This window comes from Nematolebias whitei, chromosome 2 (assembly GCF_014905685.2).
Source record: "Nematolebias whitei isolate Nwh7 chromosome 2, NemWhi1, whole genome shotgun sequence".
NCBI classification, from domain to species: Eukaryota; Metazoa; Chordata; class Actinopteri; order Cyprinodontiformes; family Rivulidae; genus Nematolebias; species Nematolebias whitei.
This window is the reverse complement of record NC_056499.1, coordinates 1,334,078-1,359,777: the sequence shown is the minus strand read 5'-3', so window position 1 is coordinate 1,359,777 and position 25,700 is coordinate 1,334,078. Positions and strand designations below refer to the sequence as shown.

Sequence of the window (25,700 nt, the reverse complement as noted above, 5' to 3'; positions counted from 1 at the left end):
ATCATGCTTCTAACTGGACCATGTTGCTAAGAGAACCTCAGTTTATGTCCACTCCTCTTTCTGGTCCATCCACGAATCAGAAAGCTCTGAAGTAAACTCGGAAGTAAACTCATTTAAAATGTGACAACTTCCCGGTTCGAGCAGAGTGCAGTAGATTCCATGGAGTGCAGTTAGTTCTCAAGGAGTTCTGAAGAGAATTCATGGGAATTCAGAGAACTAGAGTTATAGAGAGAGTTGGAATGGTGAAGAGAAGATCTGAAAGAGTCTGAGAGCTGCTGACAATGAAGAGTCAGAGTTGCCGAGAATCCAGAGACGTTTGGGATTATAATTCTGTTTTGAGCTAACCACGCACGACTCTCCAAGGATTTTAGCTGTTCTCAACGGAGACGCTGATATCAGTCTGAAGGTTCTTACTGAGGTGATCTATCGTCAACAAGGTAACGGTTTCTTCTTCGACTAAAGTGTACCTGGGACAAGCTGAGATACCTGATGGGAGCGTGCAATTTCTGGTCAAACAGATTAAATTCCCTCACATATTCCTCTGTAAGATAAATCTCAATTTCCTCTTAAACTCACCTCTCTCTCATAAATCAGTACAGATATTTTTAGAAATATCTGAAGCAAAGTCCTCAAATCACCGCCGAGTGATTTGAAGTTCATTATTTGTGAAACGGTCTGTTATTATTTTCATATTTTGCCAAATTAATGTAAATGTTTGATGTTAAACTTTGATTCTGAAAATAAATGACTCCATTCATCTGATGGGTCAAAGATAATAACGTCTCTCGTTCGCATTCCTTTAAATTCAATGCACGGCATTACACAGTCAGAAAAATGAAGAACTCGTGAAAAGTATGCATAAATATATACCACATATATTTGTCATACAACAAGTGACACGTACCTACGTGACTCACTACACTGTCATCAGAACCACTCTGCCAATAGGACCATGCTGCTGTAGATTTATTTCTTTTTCACGTTTGGCACCTTGTGTCTGTAATTTTGGTGCATGCTTTGAATAAATCCCAGTTTATGTTAATTTTAGGGTCGGCTCCGAGCCCGACTCTGCTCACGTTAAGCGTGTAAATTATAGCTGAACAGAACCTACGAGAATCGTGCTGCTGTTGTTCGGTGTATTGTTTTGTACTATTGTGATTGGCATATATCTTAGATCTTTTAGTGTACCGTTGGGCGTTTGTTTAGTGTATATCTTAGTTTATATCTCAGATCCTTATTTACTGGGGGGTTTTTTTTACACTTTATATTTTTACTATTGTTGGATGTAATTGGGACCTTGTGTACACAATTTTGTTCCACCTCATGTACCACATATGGTGCGAATGACAACAAAGAACCTTGAATTGACTTAAAGGTTTGCCGTCGTCACTTCTCTTAAAACAGTCTTCACCCACATCTTTAATACAGTTTTGAGCACCGTCTGCATAAAAAAATCAATCCAGGATTGGCTACTCAAAATGTGCTTATACGTAAACCCCCAATTCAGTGAGACTGCGATGAAAAATTAGCATTTTTTCTTGCAGTATTGACTTAAGTTTGAGTCAACTATTCTCCAATCATCACAGCTCAGCAAGAAACTACATTTAAAGTTGTGCATTAAAAACTGTGTGCAGAAAATAACCAAGCGCACTCAGCAAAGTCTGCAGTTCTTGACAAATACAAATACTGGGCAAAATACAAAATGACAAAAATAAAGAAAAACTGATTGAAAACTGAAAAAATTATTTTTTAAATTAAATCTATTTCAAAAGAACACAAGAAAGCTCGGCTACCTGTGAGCTAAATATAAAAGAATTAGGAGAGCTTTACGTTAGAAAATGTGTGCACAGTTTAAGAAACATCACTGACCTGTTCTCTCCAACTGATTGAAGGAGTGGTACACGGTCCACGATAACTGCAGGCGAACTCACTGTGTTGTGTCTGACCTCATCATGGGCAACGAGTACATCTTCCGAGTTTATTCCATCAACCTGGTGGGGTTCAGTCCAGAACCCTGCACCACAAAGGACAGCGTGTTCATCCAGAAAACAGGTAACTTGTAAAGTATAAAAATACAACAACAAAAAGTACAATAGAAGAAAACAAAAACGCCACAAATGACTGTTCTTTAGGCATCACCTACAAGTCACCCACCTATAAGAAGCACAACTTCTCTGAAGCTCCAAAGTTCACACATCCTTTGGTGGATCGATCCATCATAGCCGGATACAACACCACCCTCAGCTGTGCGGTGCGAGGAATACCAAAGGTACTAACATTCAAACTCAATCCCAAGAGCTGCACCTCTGCTTCAGTTGGAAGGTAGCTGATACACAACTTTTAGAGTCATGGAGGAAATGTAAGGCTCCAACTCCTGACTCTTGCAGAGTCCAAAGTCTTGCTGGAGAAAGATAAACTTTTGATTGTATCCTGGAAACATCCAAAGAGGTCAATTTAGACACAAGCACCTCAGACTGAGGAAGTCTTTCGGATGAAAGATGAAATGTTTCTACTTTTATTGTTTGTTTTGCTTTGTTTTGTTTTTTGAATGTCCAGAGGACCAGACTTCACTTTTTTAGATTTTTCTTCCTGGATTATTGAGCATGCATCAGGATATTTAGACACAAGTATTAAAATATGACGAGAAACTTTTTTTTTGTTTGTTTTTTTTAGCCCAAAGTGACCTGGTACAAAAACAAAATGGACATCTCAAATGAAGCAAAGTACCGGATGCTCAGTAAGCAGGGGGTTCTGACGCTGGAGATCCGTAAGCCCTGTCCATTCGATGGGGGGGTGTACATGTGCAAAGCTGTCAACGACCAGGGGGAGGATACAGTGGAGTGTAAACTGGAGGTTCGCTGTAAGTATCTCACTGGTTGGTACGAAGATCATCGTAACTCCTTTATATGATGAATATATATATTTATATATATATATATATATATATATATATATATACTTTTTCTTTTTTTCTTTATTTTTTTTTTGTACCATGTTGCGGAGTGAAGCGGGGAATTGGAAATAACCTTCCTCCGCTGCCCGCCCATCCTGTGAGCAGGAAGACTTGAATTTTAAGCAACATGCTGATAAAGCAACATGATGATAACGCGATGTCAAAAAATGGGTGGCTGTGTCAAAATTCAAGATGGCCACCATCATATGTAAATGTAAACTGGCCTCCACAACCATTTGAAGAAACTATGCTTTCTAGTTATCATAATGTCTAAAAGTAGTTTTCTCTAATGGTAGAGGTGGCCAGTGGAGTGGACGAAGAATAAGATAAGATAAAACTTTACTGATCCCGCAGGAAATTGTTGTGCCAGAATTTCAGTACAAAGGAACATACACAAGATATAAAAATAACAAAGAATATAAAAAAACAACAAAGAATATAAAAAATAATGGAGAATATAAAAATACCAACAATTAAGTTCTAAAACAGGTCAGGTGCAGACAGAAACTTTAAAGTGTTTACTGCATTTATTGTGGTGCAGGTAAATAACTGTATTGCCCTCTGTGTAGAAAGGGGGAGGAGTTGAAAAGTTTGATAGCCACAGGGAGGAAGGACCAGAGCTTAATTTGTGCCGGATCCTGCCGAAACAAGATCCGGGAACTCCTTCATTCTGACCGGCTGTGTTCTAGCAACTGTTTGCTCAGATCCGGCAACTCAAATTTCCACCCCTAAAAGTCCAAAATCATTGCGCATTTTTAGTTAGATTATTTTTTTAAAATACAACAAGAGGAGACGTTGCCCAGTTTGTGGAGTGGATGTTCCAGCCGCAGTATGCACACCAGCTCGTGCACACGCTCCTGCCCAATTTCAATTCAACCTTTATGTATACAGGTTAGTCTCATCGAGGACTCGTTTACAAGAGAGACCTGGTTTTAATCAATTTAATCAAATGTTTACAAATGTAGGCAAACATAAATGTTTATTAATACATTAAAATACACCAAAATGCAGGAAAAGACATCTCTTTTGTTCCAAATTTTCTGGGGGAGGACCCACGGAGGTCCAAGTATGGTTCCACCACTGATCTAACATGCTTCAGGACCAGCCTCCCCAGCGACTTCATGGCACGTGATGTCAGGCTACAGGTCTGTAGTTATTCTGAGAGTCCATCCATCCATCCATTATCTTTACCCGTTTATTCCATTTTGGGTCACGGGGGTCGCTGGTGCCCATGTCCAGCAATCACTGTGCGAGGGGCGGGGGACACCCTGGACAGGTCGCAAGTCCATCACAGGGCCACATAGAGACAAACGAGACAAACAACCATTCACTCTCTCACTCACACCTAGGGACAATTTAGAGTTACCAATCAGCCTAACATGCATGTTTTTGGTCTGTGGGAGGAAACTGGAGTACCCGGAGAAAACCCACGCATGCACGGAGAGAACATGCAAACTCCACCCAGAAGGCCCCTGGACTGGGGTTTGAACCAGGGACCTGTTCGCTGAGAGGCAGCAGCTCTACCAGTTGCGCCACCGTGCTGCCCTACTGTGAGAGTCTGGGTGGTTATTTTTCGGCACCGGGGAACAGGTATGTTGTTTTCCACAGAGCAGGGACCTCATGCTCAGGCTCAGGTGAAAAATGTGCTGAAAAACATCACACAGCTGAGCCGCACATCCTTTCAGGAGTTTGGGGCTTGATCCATCTGGACCTGAAGACTTGCCTGGACGTAGACGGCTGAGCTCCATCCTCACAGCCTCCTTGCTGATGGCGATTGGAGGCTATGATTTGTTATGGGAAGACAATGATGGTGCAGGGGAAGGGGTGTTAGGTGAAGGGGGTTGCAGTTGGGGTCCATTATGTTCATGATAAGGAGGGGTAGGGCTTACTAGGAAATGTGGTGACCCCCTGGAAGGTGTTGGAGGTATGGGTGAGGGTTGAGCAGTTTTTTTTTCATTCAACCTTTATTTAGACAGGTAAATCCCATTGAGCCTCGAGGACTCATTTACAAGAGAGACCTGATTTCAACAAAGAAAGATGACAACAATGGACAACAGCAACAACAATAAACAATTATAAAAAGTCATACTGCAGGTTTATTTTTTTATTTTTTATTTTATTTATTTTTTACAAATAGGATGGCTAAAAGAAAAAGGTAACAAACAAAAAAAAACAGCTAGATTCTAAGGTGAATGTAGAAAACTAAAAACAGGAACATGTCTGCATTGGACCCTGCCAGGAGTCCAACAGATGTTTGAAGCCACTTAGAGAGGTCAAGGTCAAGAGCTTCAAATCTTTTTGTAAGATATTCCATGAAACAGGAGCGGAGTAGGAGAAGGTCCTTTTGTCTAGTTCAGTCCTCATTGAGGGAACACTGCAGGTAATAATTTCCTGAGAGCGCACGCTGTAGCTGCACTCACGCAGAGACATGTAGGAGGAGATGTATGAAGGCAGCAGACCAAGAAGTGATTTAAAGATGAAAATGTACCAGTGAGAGAGTCTGTGTGGAGTTAATGGTGACCAGTTAACCAGTGAATACTGGGTGCAGTGGTGGGTACAATAATCACAGCCAGTTATGAATCTTAGTGCACCATGTTAGACAGCATCCAACATCTGCAGCATCCAACATCTGCAGGGTTCTTGTAGGAGCGTTCATGTAAATAATATCACCATAATCAATGGAGGGAAGGAAAGTCACAGATACAAGGTGTTTCCTAACATTCAGGGTTAGACAGGATTTGTTTCTGAAAAAGAAACCCAGTTTAACTTTAAGTTTCTTTACCAAGTTTTCCACATGGAGCTTAAAAGAGAGATGTGAGTCGATCAAGATACTCAGATATTTATAAGAATCAACAAACTCAAAAGAGACACCATTTGAGGATAAAATCGGAGGAAGAACTGCTGGGACCAACTTCCTATTTGAAAAAAGCATCCCTTTGGTTTTGTCGGCATTTAGGACAAGTTTGAGGCGGAACAAATCAGTCTGGATGATGTTGAATGCAGATTTCAAAAGCTGGAAAGCCTTAGCAACAGTTTTAGCTCAACAATAAACAACTGTGTCGTCAGCATAGAAATGTATGGATGCATTAGGGATGTTTTTACCTACATTATGTATGTAGATTGTAAAGAGGGTGGGTCCTAAGACTGAGTCTTGTGGTACACCATTGTTGACTGTTAAATAACTGGAGGAAGTACCATTATGTTGAACACATTGCCTCCGGTCTGAAAGGTAGTTAGAGAACCAACCAATGGTGTGTTCTGAGAAACCGATTTCTGAGAGTTTATCTGAGAGCAGTGCGTGCAGTGTGAGCAGTTGGAGGTGTGGGTGAGGGACGTGCAGTGGTTCAGGGGTGGGCAATGTTTACAATGTCAAACCTGTTGAAGAACTGGTTTAACTTGTTGGCCTCCTGTTGGTTAATTACAGCACACCAATTGACTTTAAAAATGCCTCTGGGCTTCATTTTCTACATGTAAATGCTCGTAGCCTTCTGAAAAAACTTGATGCTGTGAAAATCCTGGTCAGTTCTTCTGGGGCTGATGTTATCTTTATTTCTGAATCCTGGCTCAACAAATCTGTAATGAATAATGACGTGGCAATCAATGGATTTAACATCTACCGCTGTGATCGTCAAAAAAGGGGGGGTGGAGTCATTATTTACATTAGAGATACCCTGGTTTCAAGTCTTGTGTCTTCCAAAACAATTCCAAACCAGTTTGAAGCCTTATCTGTAAACATCACCTTGAATGGAGGCCAGGTTTTAACTGTAGTCTGCTGCTATCGTCCACCATCAACTTCACCTGAGGCATTAAATGCCATTAAGGAATTCCTTGGTAATTTAAAATTCAAAGAGGTCTTTTTAGCTGGAGATCTTAACATTGATTGGTGTAAGTCGACCCCCCTCTGTGACAAATTCAAGGAATGTTGCTTGTCTTTTAATTTAACCCAACTGACCGACTCCCCCACCAGATTAAATAAAAGCCACCCTGACAATTCCTCCGTCTTAGACCTGTTTCTAACTAATATGCCTCACAAATTCCCTGGTACAGGTGTATTCGCTGATCTTTTGAGTGATCACTGTGTGACAGCTGCTTTGAGATATATTAAACTTCCACCTTCTAAGCCCAGATTAATTCAAAAAAGGGATCTGAAACATTTCTGTGAACAGTCATTCCTCTGGGATCTGTCTCACTTTGACTGGCATCGTATTCTGTTAACTGATGACCTGAACTCTGCTTGGAACTATTTCCATAATAATTTAATTTATTTCCTGAACTTACATGCTCCTTTTCGTCAGTTCAGAATAAAAGGACGAGACAGCCCCTGGTTTACTCCAGAGCTAGCTGACCTCCTGCACAGGAGAGATCATCTTTGGGCCGCAGCGAGAAAATCTGGCTCAGACACTGATTGGTTGAGTTTTCGACAGATGAGGAATAAATGCACAACTGCTGTTAAAGCAGCAAAACGCAACTATTTCTTATCTCAGACCTCCAAAAATCTAAATGACCCTAACAGATTCTGGAAAACCATAAAATCTCTCTCAGGCACCCCCCAATCATCTGACCTCCCATCACAACTTCTCATTAACTCTGTTCCTGTGTCAAATAAGCACGAGATCCTGAACTGTTTCAACAAACATTTTGTTGCTTCTGGTTCTTTATTTGACACAGTTACTAACAAAAAATCAGCCACTTCACTTAATAGCCAAACTTCTACAAATCAAATCCCTCCTACAAGTCAATCCTCAGTTAATCACACCTTCTCTTTTTCTCTATTCTCAGTCAGTGAGGTCAATAAACTGTTAAAAGATCTTGATCCTAAAAAATCTGCAGGTCCAGATGAACTTCCACCTTATTTCTTAAGGCTGGCTGCTCATATCATCACAGTCCCTGTGACCCACATCTTCAATCTCTCCATAAGACAAAACTCCATCCCAGACACTTGAAAACAGCCTTTGTTCTTCCTTTGCTGAAGGGAGGAGACCCCACCTCACTGAACAACTATTGACCAATCCCTAACTCTGCATTTTAGCCAAGGTTCTAGAAAAACTGATAAACTCTCAAATCAAAAATTACCTGGACTCATTTAACATCTTACCTCCACATCAATCTGGTTTCAGGAAACAACACAGCACAACCACTGCTTCACTGAAGGTTCTTAATGATGTTGTTGAAGCACTGGATGCTAAGGATTATTGTGCTGCACTTTTCTTAGACCTGTCTAAAGATTCTGACACTGTGGATCAGAACATCTTGTGTCATAAACTCTCAGAAATTGGTTTCTCAGATCACACCATTGGTTGGTTCTCTAACTATCTTTCAGACCGGAGGCAATGTGTTCAACATAATGGTACTTCCTCCAGTTATTTAACATTCAACAATGGTGTACCACAAGGCTCAGTCTTAGGACCCACCCTCTTTACAATCTACATACATAATGTAGGTAAAAACATCCCTAATGCATCCATACATTTCTATGCTGACGACACAGTTGTTTATTGTCGAGCTAAAACAGTTGCTAAGGCTTTCCAGCTTTTGAAATCTGCATTTATCTGCAGATAAAATCTGCAGATGTTGGATGCTGTCTATCATGGTGCACTAAGATTCATAACTGGCTGTGATTATCGTACCCACCACTGCACTCTGTATTCATTGGTTAACTGGACATCATTAACTTCACGCAGACTCTCTCACTGGTATATTTTCATCTTTAAATCACTTCTTGGTCTGCTGCCTTCATACATCTCCTCCTACATGTCTCTGCGTGAGTGCAGCTACGGAGTGCGCTCTCAGGACATTATTACCTGCAGTGTTCCCTCAGTGAGGACTGAACTAGGCAAAAGGGCCTTCGCCTACTCTGCTCCTGTTTCCTGGAATATCTTACAAAAAGATTTGAAGCTCTCGACCTTGACCTCTCTAAGTGTCTTTAAGAATCTGTTGGACTCCTGGCAGGGTCCAATGCAGACATGTTCCTGTTTTTAGTTTTCTACATTTGTCTTGGAATCTAGCTGTTTTTTGTTTTGTTACCTTTTTCCTTTTAGCCATCCTATTTGTTAAAAAAAAAAAAACTGTAGTATGAGTTTTTATAACTGCTTATTGTTGTTGCTGTTGTCCATTGTTGTCATCTTTCTTTGTTGAAATCAGGTCTCTCTTGTAAATGAGTCCTCGAGGCTCAATGGGATTTACCTGTATAAATAAAGGTTGATTGATTGGTCTCCTCCCATCACTGCTGCAGTCTTTTTCTGACCACTGATGCTTCTCATCCCATTCCAGACCTCTCTGGTGTTGTTTTGAGCCAGTTTCTCTGCAGCTTCCTCCTGTACTGCTCCTTACGCTCCCTGATCTTGATCCTCACCTCAGTCTGCGCTCTCCTCATCGCCTCCCTGTCCCTCTTGAAGGCAGCCTCCTTCCTGTTCAGGGCTGCCTTGATGTCCTTGGTGATCAATGGTTTATTGTTGGGAAAGCAGCACAGTTTTTGTGGGGATTATCTTATCTGTGCAGAAGTTAATATAAGGCTTAACACAGTCAGTGTGTGAATGTCCTGCCCATGTGCATCACAAAAACATCCCAGTCAGTTGCCTCAAAGCAGCCCTGCAGGGTCTCCATTGCCTCCTGTGGCCACTTCCGTACAGTTCTCACAGTCACTGGCTGCCACTGTACTGCAGGGTTGTACCAGGGCTTGAGGTAAACTAGATTGTGGTCTGATTTGCCCAGGGGTGGGGAGAGCTATGGCACTATATGCTTCCTTCACATTAGCATACAGCAGATCCAGTGTTTTATTTCTCCTAGTTTTACAGTTAACAAACTGTTTGAATTTGGGCAAGGTTGAGTTCATTGTGACATGCACTCTGATAAGCTCTAAGCACTTTGATAACAGTCTATCTGTTTTAAATTGTGCTCTATAAATAAATATGACTTGACTTGACTTGACATGATTAAAATCACCACAAATAGCCATGAAGGCATCAGGGTGCAGAGACTGAAGTCTGGCAGTGGTGGAGATGATGATGTCATCAGCCTGTGATACTTCAGCAGTTGAAGGAATGTAAACACAGAGAATTATTGCGTGTGAAAACCCACATCTTTAATCTCTCCATAAGGCAAAACTCCAGATGCTTGGAAAACAGCCTTTGTTCTTCCTTTGCTGAAGGGAGGTGACCCCCCCTCACTGAACCACTATTGATCAATCTCTAAACTCTGCATTTTAGCCAAGATTCTAAAAAAAAATGATAAACTCTCAAATCAAAAATTACCTGGACTCATTTAACATCTTACCTCCACATCAATCTGGTTTCAGGAAACAACACAGCACAACCACTGCTTCACTGAAGATTCTTAATGATGTTGTTGAAGCACTGGATGCTAAGGATTATTGTGCTGCACTTTTCTTAGACCTGTCTAAAGATTCTGACTCTGTGGATCAGAACATCTTGTGTCATAAGATCTCTGAAACTGGTTTCTCAGAACACACCATTGGTTGGTTCTCTAACTATCTCTCAGATCGAAGGCAATGTGTTCAACATAATGGAACTTCCTCCAGTTATTTAACAGTCAACAATGGTGTACCACAAGGCTCAGTCTTAGGACCTATCCTCTTTACAATCGACATAGGTAATAATAATAATAATAATAATAATAATAATAATAATGTCATCTCACTGTCATCACTGTATGTTTCCATACAATGGCGAAATTAGTCTCTGCATTTAACCCATCCACCACCAGGTGGTGCAGTGGGTAGCTATTAAAGGTGACCAGGGGGCATTTTGGGGAAGAGGTGTGCTGCCCAGAGACACCACGAGGTGTGCAGTGACCAGGGATCGAACCTGGGACTTTTGGGTCCCGGGCCGGCTGCCCTGCGTCTACATCATCTCGGTCCCCGTAGGTCAGAGCATCCTTGACGCATCCATACATTTCTATGCTGATGACACATTTGTTTATTGTCGAGCTAAAACATTAAGGTTTTCCAGCTTTTGAAATCTGCATTTGACATCATCCAGTCTGATTTGTTCCACCTCAAACTTGTCCTAAACACTGACAAAACCAAAGGGATGCTTTTTTCAAACAGGAAGTCGGTCCCAGCAGTTCTTCCTTTGATTTTATCCTCAAATGGTGTCCCCATTGAGTTTGTTGATTCCTATAAATATTTGTGTATCTTGGTCGACTTGCATCTCTTCAGCTCCATCTGGAAAACCTAGTAAGGAAACTGAAAGTTAAACTGGGTTTCTTTTTCAGAAACAGATCCTGTCTAACTCTGAATGTTAGGAAACACCTTGTATCTGTGACTTTCCTTCCCTCCATTGATTACGGTGACATTATTTAAATGAACGCTCCTACAAGAACCCTGCAGATGTTGGATGCTGCAGATGTTGGATGCTGCAGATGTTGGATGCTGTCTATCATGGTGCACTAAGATTCATAACTGGCTGTCACTACCGTACGCACCACTGCACCCAGTATTCACTGGTTAACTGGTCACCATTAACTTCACACAGACTTTCTCACTGGTACATTTTCATCTTTAAATCACTTCCTGGTCTGCTGCCTTCATACATCTCCTCCTACATGTCTCTGTGTGAGTGCAGCTACAGCGTGCGCTCTCAGGACATCATTACCTGCAGTGTTCCCTCAGTGAGGACTGAACTAGACAAAAGGACCTTCTCCTACTCCGCTCCCGTTTCCTGGAATATCTTGTAAAAAGATCTGAAGCTCTCGACCTTGACCTCTCTGAGTGTCTTTAAGAATCTGTTGGACTCCTGGCAGGGACCAATGCAGACATGTTCCTGTTTTTAGTTTTCTACATTCACCCTATAATCGAGCTGTTTTTGCTACCTTTTTACCATCTTATCTTAATTTGTAAAATAAAAAACTGTACGCCTCTTTTATTACTGTCTATTGTTGTCGCTGTTGTCCATTGTTTTTCATCTTTCTTTGTTAAACCAGGTCTCTCTTGTAAACGAGTCCTCGAGGCTCAATGGGATTTACCTGTAGAAATAAAGGTTGAAAGAAAAAACTTTTGGGATGGTCCCGTCCCGCTCTCTGAGTCACTGAACACCGACTTCATTTGGAAGGGGGACCAACTTTAGTTAGGCTAAAAAAACGGGTCAGTTTGATGAGCAAAGTCTTCAGAGATGCCGGGGGGATCTGCCGTTCATCAGCTCACCGGAACAGGAAGCTTGACTTGCTCATTTATTGTGATGTGTTGGGGGTTGCACCATTTGTTATTAACATAAATTGCGACCCCACCATTATTTCTGCTGCTCCTGTCCGCACACACAGTGAAAGCCAGCTAACTCAACTGTAGCATCCAGTATATTGTCACAAAGCCAAGTCTCCATGAAACACACCAATAAAGCCTACCGAAACACATGCTGGCTCCTCCTGAATGCTGGTAGTTCATAAATCTTATTTGCCAGCGAGTGGACATTCCCCATAATAGATGGAAGATACGGTTTTCCTCTTTTCCAGTCGCCGTCTTTTTCCTGCTCTGCATCCCCAGTGTTTCCTTCTGAGCTCCTGAGGGATTTCATGTTTTTGACTCTTCTGTGTCAGAGACCGATCAGCTGCTCCCTGATACAATGGCGCCCTGCGCACGTCCAGAAGGATGGGGGTTCGTCATGATAAAAATGGTAAAAAAAGTTCTCCAAACACGGTTAAAACCAGGATAAAAGTATCAAAAAAGTTGCATACTTGCAATTCCCCCTGAAACTACACTATACAGTGCAAGCACAGTTTAAAAAGGTAAAATAACATAAAAACGAATAAACAATTTTGGAAGAAACTCAGGCAGGTAGCCGCTCGCAGCAGCGCACGTGTGCACGTGTGGTGGCCAAGGCACAAAACACTCATCACAAAAACTAAAAACAATCACTCAAATTCCTCAGTGACGGGGGACATCGGCGTACCAGTTCTTTATTTTCACTCACTCCAGTTTTAAATTAAAGGATTGAAAATTGTATTTACTTAAAAATAACATTTATATCTTTCAGTGATTTTTTTTCTGCTTTCTTGTCTTCTTTTAAACAACCTAAGTTCAATCACTAGTCTTTCAAACGACAAACGTCTTAAGTGTCCAATGAACCTTTGGCAGATAAACTGCCCACATTAGAGATTAAACTTTTTTTTTTTAATTTATCTAATCTTCGGACCTCAAAATACCATTGTCCACTTTATTATGTCAGGCAGAACCATAATAATCTGTAATAATCTGCTTTACTATCGCTCAAAATGATATATTTCCTATTCGATGAGCAGTTTAATAGTTTTTAATTCCTTTGAGAATGGAAGGGAGTCAGCTTCTGTGCAGAATTGGACTTTTATTTTATTTTAAAAGATGATTGAAAAGGGATAAAAGTGAGTTCAACTCACTTTTTCTTGAACTGATTTGAGTGTGAAACTAGTTGGTCAGCAAAATAAATGTGTTGTAGAAATAATTTAAAAATACTGAAATGCACCTCAAACTATTCAAATAAAATTAATTTAGTTGTTAACGAACGCTTCTGATCAAACTGTAGGACGACCAGTGTTACCTGAGTGGAGGATGAATTTGATTGAGTTGAATGTTCTGGCCTTTTGATTTTGTGTTGCAGCACAAATTGCCAAAGAAGAAAAGAAAGATGCCAACAAATGAGAAGCTCCGACTGAGAAACAAGAGGAAATGGACCACCCTCCCAAATGTTCACTCTTTTTGTGCCACAAGAATTTGATTTTAGATCATAAGCTGTTTAACCCACGCACGTTTGTTTTGGCACTATGGTTTTTTCTTCTGTTAAAGGTGCTCACTGCACATAGTTTAAGTCAAAAAATACAAAACATCAAAAACAAAATTATCAGATTCATACTCGTATCAATGTTTACTGTGTCAATAAATGTAAAATTTATGAACCAAATTTGTAAACAACCATCAACTACCATAGAAAACTGCCAAAGTGACTGAAAATGTCATTTACACTCAGACGTGTTGGGTAAAGGAAGTTGATAATTTTTAAAAACAATTTAAAGTGAAACAGACTCAGAAACGGAGCATTTCACCAGCTTTTCTAAAAGCAGTAACCACTGAGACTAATTTGTGTGAGGGCTCTGTGAAAAGCTGCTTTTCAAACCTTCAGACTGAGACTTGTTTTTATTTGACGTTCGGTTCAGTCTTTTATTTCCACCAGAACACTTTCTTGGTGATTTGATGCTTTTCCAACTCGCCAACACAAACTGCACCAGCCTAATGTTGGTCTATCCTCCAGCTTCTCTGAGTTTTTTTAGTGTTTTGTTTATGTTCAGTGCGTACCCACAGTTTTAGAAGCATTTCAGAATATCTGGAAAATAACTTTTGTTTTTATAGTTAGCAACGAGTACCTTTAAGTTTCTGTTGCTGAACAGATCAGTGCTCACTGAATTCACCGTCAGTCACCGACTGAATAACTCTTGAGTTTGATTTTTGTTCTTTAAACAATAGATACATTTAATGTTTATTAATTTGATTAATATTATCGATGAATGCATATTTGATTTGTTATTTTTATTCCTTATACGTTTGAGCTCAGTGTTTGGGTTGATCTGTGTGTGTAAAACATGCTTTCAAACAATAAATCTGACTGGTGTTTGTTTGTTTGTTTGTTTGTTTGTTTACAATAAGAGGTTGGTGCATTCACAGCAGCCCTGTTTAGTCCGCTTTAATCAAACTCTAGTCCGTTTGCCTAGAAAGTCCAGTTCGTTTTGGGAGGTGTGAATGTGCTATCGAACTCTGATGCGGAACAAAAAAGCGACCTCTGGTCTGCCTAAAAACCTACATAGGTCTCCATCCGGTTGAAGTGTACGGAGCCCCGGAGGGGACATGGGGATTTTATTTCCTTCTGCGTTCCCTCACAATACTGTACTGTATGTAGTGTTACGTCACAGACGACAGCAACAGCGGAACAGACACCCAGCATTTGAGGTTCATGGAGTTTAGTTTTGAAATCAGCCTTAAATATAAGGATATCCAGGGCTACAGTGGCAAAATTAGTTTTATGTTGGATATTTCGTGTTCATACTCCGTGGATTCAGCGCTGGCTTCCTCCTTTGATCCAATACAGGCAGTTTGATTTCAGTCAGATGCTCTCAGTCCGTCCCTCCTCCGGAGCGATAGTTCGATTAGGGACCACCAACAAATTACCGGGCTAAGGAGCTTGGTCTGAACACCATCATATTTTAGATACATTTCCAGAGTAGCAGCACCATGTATCATATCTAACTAAAGTTTTCTCAGTACATTTCTGCATGGTAATAAATTGATTTTATCACCATTTAAAATCCAAAAGAACAAGGTGGCACTTGCGTTTTGAGAAGTACTGTATCCTTCTGAAATCCACGACCATCTCTTTCAAGGATGGTTTTGCCCTCTATCCAGAGGGCTTCATCAGTCACCAGGGAAACCAGCAAACTGGTTGGTCCACTAAAGAAGTGTATTGCTTAGTGGGGAAAACAGTTTACTTGGGACTCATCAGACTGATGAAGCCCTCTGGATAGAGGGTAAAACATCTTTCCACAAAAAAGAAACTGTCCAGATGACCTGACTGACCATTACTGTATTTTGTACCTGGATGACTGAGCATGAACTTTGATGCTTTAAAAGAAAGTTACAGTACTTCTGAAACTCAAGTGCGACCTTGTTCTTTTGGATTTTAAATGGTGAGAAATTTCATGATTTATTACCATGCAGAAATATACTGAGAAAACTCACGATACATGGTGCTGCTTTGAAATATATTTCAAATATTATAATTGTGTTCAGAGCAAGCATTAGCTCGATAATTTGTTGACAGTCCCTAAGCGAACCATGGGAGGAGGGACAGACTGAAATCAGACTGCCTGTGTCAACGAGGAAGACACAACTGAATCTACAGAGCATGAACATGAAATATCCAACGTAAAACTAACTTTACCGCTGCAGCACACACTGGATATCCTTATATTTAAGGCTGATTTCAAAACTAAACTTCATGAACCTCAGATGCGGGTGTCTGTCCCATTGTTGCTGTCTGTGAGAACAAAAAAGATTAAATCATGTCATCTGGACCGGTTTCTTTGAGGAAGGAATGTTTGTTGTCTGTGAGGTAACACTACATACAGTACTGCGAGGGAACGCAAAAGAAAAATAAAATCCCCCATGTCCCTCCGGGGCTCCGTACAATTGAACTCTGGCACAGTTCGAATGCATTGATGAATACAATAGGCCCTTTTCACAACTTCCTTTTTGACTCATGCTGTGCATCAGTACTGCCGGGTCTATTCTCCCTCGGGAGACCTGTCTGGAAACTTAACGGAATTTCATTCCTTCAACCTTTATTTACAGAGGTTATATTACAAGATATAGCGCAAGGTAAGGTTAATAAAAACTGTATTTATGTGTTAGTTAGCTGTGGTAACGTTATCCATCATTATCAATTTACCATTCTGTAACTGTGTAAGGAAACAGTCTCCAATTGTAAAGTAAGCTAGCTAGCAGCTAACAGGTAGCTAAACTCTACACTGCTGCTGCCTGTCAGTGCTGTAACATGAAAATGTTTAACTTTATCTATTAATGTAAAATCTCTGACATCTTCCAACACTGTTGTTTAGAATAGCATTTTAAATATTGAATTAAAAACTATATATCAACTATATGCTTGGACCGGAAAGCGCTCCAAAACCAGGAAGTGGACTACAGCGCAGGGCATTCTGGGAAAATACAACCAAAACAAACGCGCATGTCTCTGACCTCATACAGCCGTCAGCTGCCTTGTGTGAAAAACAACATTCTCCATGATGTTGTGCCTCATCGTCCTCATGCTGAGCCCATTGTTGAAAAAGGACAAAACCGAAATCCTAAAACCGCTCAAATCTGAAGCCACTCCATTTTTGTTTTTATTTTCCAGAAGAAGGTCTGCATAAGGTTTGTGGATAAGGTGAGGGATGTCATCATGGAGACTGATGAAACAATGGTCTCTTTTGATGTCACATCACTCTTTACGTGCATTCCTGTTGATGATGCAGTAGAGGTGGTCAGTTTAAGATTAAAATCAGACACCACTCTGAGCAGCAGGACCACACTTTCCACAGAACAACTGTGTCAACTCTTGAAACTGTGCCTGCAGTCAACCTACTTCACATATGGGGAGCAATATTATAGGCAGAAACATGGGTGTGCTATGGGGTCTCCAGTTTCTCCTATTGTTGCCAACCTGTACATGGAGGAGGTAGAAAAGAGAGCCTTGACGTCCTTTTCAGGGACACCACCAAGTCATTGGTTCAGGTATGTTGACGACACCTGGGTTAAAATCAAATCTCAGGAAGTCCAACATTTTACTGACCACATCAACTCTGTGGATAAATACATCAAGTTCACACGAGAAGATGTAAAAAATGGCAGGTTGGCTTTCTTGGACTGTGAGGTCTCAGTCTCTGATAGAGGACATTTGCAAACTGAGGTGTACCGCAAACCCACCCACACAGACCAGTATTTGCAGTTTGACTCCCATCACCCTTTGGAGCACAAGTAAGGAGTCATCAGGACTCTGTACCACAGAGCAGACAGCGTCCCCACTAGCTCAGGAGCCAGGCAGAAGGAGAAATCCTACACAAGACAGGCTCTAGAGCAATGTGGATATCCTAACTGGGCCTTCCTGAAAGAAGAGAAGAAACCCAAACAGGACTCCAGTCAGCCATCAGGTGAAAAGGAGGAACCCAGACCCAGACCAGTGGTCATTCCATATGTTGAGGGGGTATCAGAGAAACTGAGACGTTTATTTTCTAAACATAACGTCCCAGTGGCTTTTAAACCCCAAAATACATTAAAGACTGGTTCATCCCAAAGATCCAGTCCCCCGGCACAAACAGAGTAATATTGTGTATGCTGTTCAGTGTCAGGAGGGTGATCAGTCTTACATCGGGGAAACTAAACAGCCACTGGCCAAAAGGATGGACCAGCACAGAAGATCAACATCATCAGGCCAGGACTCTGAGGTCTACACTCATCTCCAGGCCAGCGGTCACTCTTTCAGGGATGAAGATGTTCACATCCTGGACAGAGAGGAACGATGGTTTGAGAGAGGAGTAAAGGAGGCCATCTTTGTGAAAAGAAATCGTCCATCATTAAACAGGGGTGGAGCCTCCAGGTTCAACTGTCCCCCTCTTACAATGCTGTGATTGCTAGTATCACTCAGCCCTCTGTGAACAGTAAACAGCCATCAGGTGCTAATGATCCATTGTTAGGCTCATGGTCCTTCTTGAGCATGTGATCAGCTGGTTCTGGTTGTCAGCAGCAAAACTGGTTGATCCACTCTGAGACGGTGCTATTTAAGAGACTGAGCTGAATACACCACCTCAGACTGAGGAAGTCTTCTGGATGAGAGACAAAACGTTTCTAGATTTTTTTGTTGTTTTGCTTTGTTTTGGGTTTTTTTTGAATGTCCAGAGGACCAGATTTAACTTTTTTTTAGATATTTTTGTGTTGTTTCCTTCAGTAGTTCTTGGTGCAGCGCCACCACAGGCGAGGGGGGGAACAGGTTGACTGACCCAGTGAATGAGAACCAACCACACCAGCTGAAAATGTCAAAATGTTCTGAATTTTGGTCCCGATTGAACCGAGTCTGCCGAACTGTCAGCTGTGAAAACGACCACAAAGTCTCAGTAATGCCCAAAGTGTGATCCCAATGTGTCTTGTACAGCCGTGTGTGTGTGTGTTGTGGGGGCAGTGGCTGTCCTCCCCCCTCTGTGGACTTCAGTGTGAAACATGGCAGCTTTGGACTTGTGCATCACTGATCCCATTCTGACCACAGGTTCTGTAAATCAGCAGTTCTGAGGCCAAATTCAACGCAACTCCTGCTCCATTTTTACAAAGCAACTGTCAGGGCCCCCAGACCAACAGGACGGGTTGGGGGTCCAAAACTCACAATAAGTTCTTGCACGTGACACGAGAGGACAAAATGCTTTTAAGCATCACAAATGCTCTTTTGCACGTGTGGTCTAAGAAAAGTACAAGTGAGCTTTGTACAGTTACTAGCGTGCACAGTCAACGTGAGTATTTTGTGATGTTTCGTCGTCTAAATGGTTTCATGCTTCTTTATTTCACAGGTTGGTCTCATTGCTTACCTGTGGCTCGTTGAAATAGGCTCAGTCTAAACAAAGTTCATGTTTGAGCTACTCTGCAGTCACTCCGACACCCGGGAACGTCTCACAACATTCATATTCATTTTAAATCCTTTGTATCCTTTTTTATATTGTTATGGAATTGTTTTGTACTTTTTTAAAATGAATAAACTATATACCATACCATACAACATAAAATACCAATAAACTCATTTACAGACATTTTAAGAAAGCAGGTGTCCAAAACAAGAGAGATCAACACCGACGAGAAATGGCTAAGAAACTATTCGGGGCTGTGGTGCACATTAGAAAGTGTCAAACGTCGATGATAACTGGGCCACTGATAAAAAAATATATAAAAAAGAAAATTAAAGCTCATTAAAGTGCATCTGTAAGAAATGGCGCAATTGTGTTCATTTATTTTATTCATTCACAATTTAATGAACTGATTTTCTGCTTGAACAGAAAAAAATGGGGATATTTGACACAAAAGAATTAACATAAAATTTAACTTAAACTGAAATCATGTGAAATATTTTATATAATCTGCAACTTTGTATTTATAAAAGATAAAACAAAAATTCATAGTTTAGGGTTTGCTTTAAAAAATAATCACAGTATACAGTACATAGATTCCTCCCACTATTTGCACAAAACTTAAAGGATTTCCTCGAAGTCAAAGACTGGCAGAAAATGAGTTTCTGTTCCGAAGCTCTGCAGCCATGACAGTCATGGAGGCAGCTTCCTCAGCTAGCATCCCATTCTTAGTCTGATTTTTCTCCAAATAATTTACATACAGAACAATAAAAGTTAAAAAGTTTTGTAGAGTTTTCACCAGCTGGAGCATCAATCAAAGAATGGTTGATTTTCAGAGCCGTGCTGAATCAAACAGTAACGTGAGAAACGTCTGCTGGGTGAAGGAAACGTTTCCCCACATCGTCTGAATTCCTGAGCGCTCGCATGACGTGCACGCACACGCTCCAAGGGTGTGACCACCTTAATGTGTGCAGTCATGCTCCAGCACACCAAACATCTGTCAGCTCCTGTCGCACCCAGTGTGACTCAGGCGGGCTCTCCACGTGCACGTCTGTTCATCTCACAGGATCAAACTGTGACGACATTTATAACTAAACTAAAAACCACCATGACCAAACGGGATGAAAACAGACGCAGAGCCTTCAACTGCGTTTATTGTTGGGCCATATTTTTCTCTTACTTTACCATCATGTTTAAGAGTTGTTGAAATATTTCACAGGATTTGTTACACTTGCACGTCTTACACGTTGCATAAATTTGCAATAAATGTGTGTTATAAGCGTTCTGAGTCAATGCAGATTAATCATTCTTCAAGCGCCCAAATGTATGTAAAGGGGTTATAATGGTTTAAAAATGCAGCTCAAACACTCGTATAAACTGTATGAAAATAACGTCATGTTGGTAGATTCATTTGAGATATTGTGCAATTTAATCCAAATTAAAAGTTCTAATTTGCAGCCATTCAGCACCAAATGCTCATTTAAGTTATTTCTGTGTTGGCTGAAGCTCATATTTGCATCATTTCTGTTTGGTCTGAACGAACGTTTCTCAAAATGCAGATTTATTCCTGCAGGTGAGAGTGTGAGCACGTTTTAGTACGTTCCATGTGATTATCGAGCCTTTTGGTTCAACTGGATTTGTTCATCTGCAGTTTATAACAAACATTTTGATCCGAATTAAACATCACAATGGCAAAACTAAGAAAACAAGAAGACCTTACCTAACTGAAAGTGATCTCGTAAACCTGCATGTGTCATGAATAAATACACAGATGCTACGTGCTAACGCTTTGTGTACTGTTCAGACCTGAAGTCGTCTCCACCCGAACAATAAATAACGTGCCAAAACAACCACAAACAGTTGTCGTTAAAACAGTGATATCTGCTACTTTTATCACATTTATAGTCTTAGAAATTTAAAGCAAACCTAAAACTAACACATCTGCAGTGCTGAACGTGCAGTTAGGAGAAGAGCTGCTGCTGGGTTTTACTGACTGGGTGAAAACCACCTGAGTGAGTTTAACATCTGCTACAATGACATACCGCACAAAAATCATCCAAGAATCAGCAGAAGGTTCAACGTTTGATGAGAGGAGCAACACATTTACAAAGGAAGGCTGAATGTGTAACACGTTGCGTTGTGAAAGAGGCAGGCAGCACCGATGGGAAGAGCTTCCGTAACATCTACACCTAAAAATGCTCTAAAAGCCAAATTCCCTTTAAACGACTGGTTTGTTGACAGGAATTAAAAACATTAAGTGCTTGTGAATTACAGGATAGTTGGCACACTTTATATAAAAAAATATAGTTCATCTTGGAGAATCTAAATTCACATGACAGAGAGTTCTGGAGCACGGAGCCTCCTTAGTCCTTGACTTGAGGTAAGTTGTGTGAGTAGTGTACCAGAGGAAGTCCTCTGCTCTGGCAGAAGCAGGCCCTGCCGCACGCCTGAACCTGGTCCGAGCTGTCGGACACAAACGAGTCCCCCTCGTCGGCGTATTCGGACTGAGCGGAGGGCGTGCCGCTGTCTGCCCAAAACCCCTCAGTGCGCTGGCACGCTGCAGCGCCTGCGAGCAGGGTGGGACAGCTGTGGGACTTCACCAAATGTCTGCAGCCTGTGAAGGCTGAGGGGGAAGAGCGGGTCTGGGCATGTAGCGCTGCCTCGCACCGCTCACACACCGTCTCTCCACAAAGCTGTGAATATGCACCACAGTCAAAGGTCAGGTAGGTGGAGGAGCCTTCGTCTGTGAGCTCCGAACCTCCAGCGCCGTCATCGCAGGGACTTTCCGCTCCAGTCTTCATCTCTCTGCTCAGACCTCCGCGGCCGCGCAGCCTCAGCCAGTCCTCCCTGAAGGCCGGGCTGAAAAACACGTACAGCACTGGGTTCAGGCACGCGGGCAGCGGGAAGAAAATAAGAGTGACGGACTTGGCGATTTCTGGGCCACCGGCTGCAGAGCCGGTCAGGAGAGGGGCGAAGGAGAAAGCCGCCACGGGACAGAAGAAGATGCAGTTGGTGAAGATGAGCCAGGCCACGTGACGCAGGGCTCCCGTCTGCCCCGGGTCTGCCAGCTCCACCCGGCCGAGGTGGCAGTACAGCTGGGTGTACACGGCAGCAGTGAACAGATAAGCCAGGGCGTTGAGCAGCACAAGAATGACTGTAATACTCAGAGCTGGACTCTCACCACGAGCAAACGGCAAGCAGAGAGGAGACGAGGACTGATCGCTGAAGGTCAGGAGAGGCAGGCAGGCCCCGGCAGCAGCCAGCAGCCCCAGGAGTCCTGCAGCCAGACCCATGCGTCCATTTCCTGTCAAACATCTGCGAACGGTGCTGCCATTCCTCCTGGGTGAAATCACAGCTTTTCCCAAAATCATCCGTACGGCAACGCTTCGCTCCACAGCTGCCAGCGCCAGCAGCAACACGGACCACTCGGACGAAAACACAGCAAGAGCTCCAGTGATCCGACAGCCTGGGCCCGTCTCCCACCACACCCCAAACTCGGCAAAAGATCCCCACGTAGCAGCGTCGAGCGCCGTCAGCACCCCGACGTACAGGCCTGTGAGGAGGTTGGCCCCGGCCAGCAGCCCCATCAGCAGCCTGGCTGGAGACAGAGACGGAGTCAGGTAGAGCCAACGGCCCGCGGCTCGGTGAACGGAGGAGAAGGTGGCCACCAGCACCAGGCTGTTAAAGACCAGCGACACCAGGCAGATAAACCACACCGTCAGGCGAATCATCCAGTTTCCCAGGAGGTGCTCACAGGGCTTAAAGGCTCCTGATGAGAGAGGCAATTTAAAACATTCAATCACTTTTTGGATTCCATTATTTAGTAAAGTAACAGATCCATCCTGAAAGCTGCAAATGGTTGTTTACCTGGTGAAGGAGAGCAATGCAAAACCATGGAGACTCGTTCGGTCTCCTCTCCACCTAAAATAAAGCAAGAACATTAAAAGAAATGAGGCACGTTGCCAGAAAAGATCCACTTCCTCTTATCTGTATTTGTTCCAGGACGAGCCTTCCAGGAAAACAAGAATACGCAGATCCTGAATACAGTTGATGTTTTTTAACACTGACACTTCCGTTTACGTTGTTTTATACTGAAACTACAGGGACAGTCTGCGAGTGTGAGGAAGACCACGTTAACGTGTCAGCTGCTCAGACCCAAGACAAGACACGTCACCAGAACATCGGAGCATCCGCACCTGAATATTTCTTCATGTGAGCGTCCTCAGACGACCTGGACTCGCAGCCAACAAACGCGCAGCACTGGTAGGCGTACGGGACAGAGATGGACCTGCAGACACACAAGAATCATTACGAGCTGCTGTCAGAGTCCAGCTGGGGTCAGCGGCACATCTGGGGATTCCTGCTTCTGGTTAATGTTTCCATCGTAGGACGACGACGGTGTAGAAAACACATCTGTCTGCGTTCCTCATTAAATGTGAACAGTGACAGTTTGGTTGTCGACAGACTGCTTGGGTCAGTTTCACGCAGCGCAACCTTTTCTTGTGTTCTCGTCATTCGACTCCATCTTTACGTTCCAAACTTTGTAATGTGATGGAAGTACTCTCAGCTACGACCACATCCAACGTTGTCAATGTCTGAACTGGAGCAACGTTGACAAGGTGGCTTCGATGTGGCAGCCATCTTACTTTGGGTCAAATCATTACTTTGAGTTTTTTTCTTCCAACATGGACAAAGTTGACTCCAACAGTTATTGACAAAACTTTAAAGATTTCACATGATCTGTTGCTGCTCAAAGCCGGAGTTGGGAATGACTCTCAGCTACTACCACACCAAACTTTAGCTCAAGATCTGGAATACTGACCATATTCGAGTGGATTTACTTTAAAAGTTAACTTGTCGTAGAAATACGTTCAACAATTCATTCAACCTTTATTTCTACAGGTTCATCCCGTTGAGCCTCGAGGACTCATTTACAAGAGAGACCTGATTTAACAAAGAGCGATGACAACAATAGACAATTATACAAAGGCATACAGATATTTTTTATTTTTTACTAATTAAAATAAGATGGCAAAAAAAGTAACAAAAACAGCTAGATTATAAGGCCAATCTAGAAAACTACAATTATTTCCTCAGCCTCATTAAAATCTGCCCACTGGCTCATAAAATATATTGCTAAATGCAAACATTCTATTGAACTGGAGTTCAGTTGGAATTAATACAATTTACTGTTTATTTTTATTCTTTAACATCGATTAATCCAATATCCAGGATCTGAATCCTTCACCAGAACACACACACAAAAATCATTTTACGTGTATTTTGTCTGTAAATATGAATGTGAGAGTAAACCAACAAAAACTAGAGGAGAAAGATGGGGGGGGGGGGGGGGTGTCACACCTGAGCTTCGGGAGGCTTTTTGCAGGAATCACATTTTTCATCTGTGGGTTCCCTGAAAGTTTCAGCTGATTGATGGAGCTCAGTCCAGCTGTTGGAATCCCAGACAGGGAGTTCATGCTGAGATCTCTACAAAACAAAAGTTGAGTTAAAGGTTAGCGTGAAACGGGTTTTAACCTTGTTGCATCCTACTCACAGGTTGGTGAGAGCAGAGAGGCTGAGGAAGGCATCTTTGTGGATAACTCGGATTTCATTTCTGCTCAGGTCTCTGTCAAGCAACACAAAGAGGAAATCAAAGTGATGTTTCGACGACATGCGGTGAGTCGGTGCCGCTCAGGGACTTACAGCAACCGGAGAGCAGAGAGACTTTGGAAAGTGTCCCCGTCGATGTGTTGAATGTGATTGTGCTGAACGTTCCTGCAGATTTTAACAAGAGTTTAGTTTTTATGAACAAACGTGTTCGTGTTTTCTCCTGAATGTGCACTGATGTAAAAAGAAGAGCAAGACCAGTATTTGAAACTCCATTAGTGTCACGTGCAGGGGCTTTAAGAACGAGCTCGACACTTACATCTCCTGCAGCAGGCTGCAGCCCTGGAAGGACGGCAACTGTCCGATGTGGTTGTAAGACAGGTCACTGGGAAAGAAAGACGGGTTGAGAGAGAGACGAGCAGGACACTGGAACTGAGTTTAACACAGGACTAAACATCTGTCGTCTCATCTGGACGTTACGTTTGAGCAAGAATGAAAATAAAACCTCTCCATGTTCCAGTGTCAGAGCCACCACTGGTCTTTAATCATTTCCATTATCAGCCTCGTTTCCCTCTGACCTTAAACTGTTATCATGTATTGATACGTATCTGCTGATCACGTATTGATCAGCAGAACGAACATCTGTGGACAGAAACTAACTCTGAGGAAGAACTGGGTTTAACACAAGCCAAGTATTACATGAATACAAAACAATCACACATTAACAAAGATTACTTTGTTCAACTAAACATAAAAACATGATTCAATCTAAAGATCTAGTTTCTTGAAAATTATTGTTGAAAATAATAAATCAGTAAAACCAAGAAGCTCAAGTCGAATAAAAAACAAACACGTTCAAACGTTGTTCTCTATAAACCTGTAAAACAGAGTGCAGGTAACACAACAGTAACACAACGTAACAACAGTAACACAACGTAACAACAGTAACGCAACCTAACAACAGTAACACAACCTAACAACAGTAACACAACCTAACAACAGTAAC

The 25,700-nt window shown here is 42.1% G+C and overlaps 2 protein-coding genes across 2 annotated transcripts in view; one reads left to right on the top strand and one right to left on the bottom strand.

Annotated features, from left to right (window-relative positions):
* Window positions 1–13,641, top strand: part of mybpc3 (myosin binding protein C3) — a 112,744-nt gene extending 99,103 nt beyond the window's left edge. Inside the window, exons 25-28 of the mRNA XM_037692643.1 lie at window positions 1,893–2,052; window positions 2,133–2,269; window positions 2,674–2,860; window positions 13,540–13,641. Coding sequence (XP_037548571.1) covers window positions 1,893–2,052; window positions 2,133–2,269; window positions 2,674–2,860; window positions 13,540–13,580 — 525 coding nt within the window. The 3' untranslated portion in view covers window positions 13,581–13,641. The remainder of the gene's footprint in view (window positions 1–1,892; window positions 2,053–2,132; window positions 2,270–2,673; window positions 2,861–13,539) is intronic.
* A 7,809-nt stretch (window positions 13,642–21,450) lies between these two features.
* lgr4 (leucine-rich repeat containing G protein-coupled receptor 4) overlaps window positions 21,451–25,700 on the bottom strand; it is a gene marked incomplete at its 5' end in the record, with an annotated part of 163,941 nt that continues 159,691 nt past the window's right edge. The window contains 7 exon segments of the mRNA XM_037692631.1: window positions 21,451–22,856; window positions 22,955–23,008; window positions 23,284–23,375; window positions 24,449–24,574; window positions 24,642–24,713; window positions 24,791–24,862; window positions 25,014–25,079. Of these exon segments, the coding sequence (XP_037548559.1) occupies window positions 21,451–22,856; window positions 22,955–23,008; window positions 23,284–23,375; window positions 24,449–24,574; window positions 24,642–24,713; window positions 24,791–24,862; window positions 25,014–25,079 (1,888 nt within the window).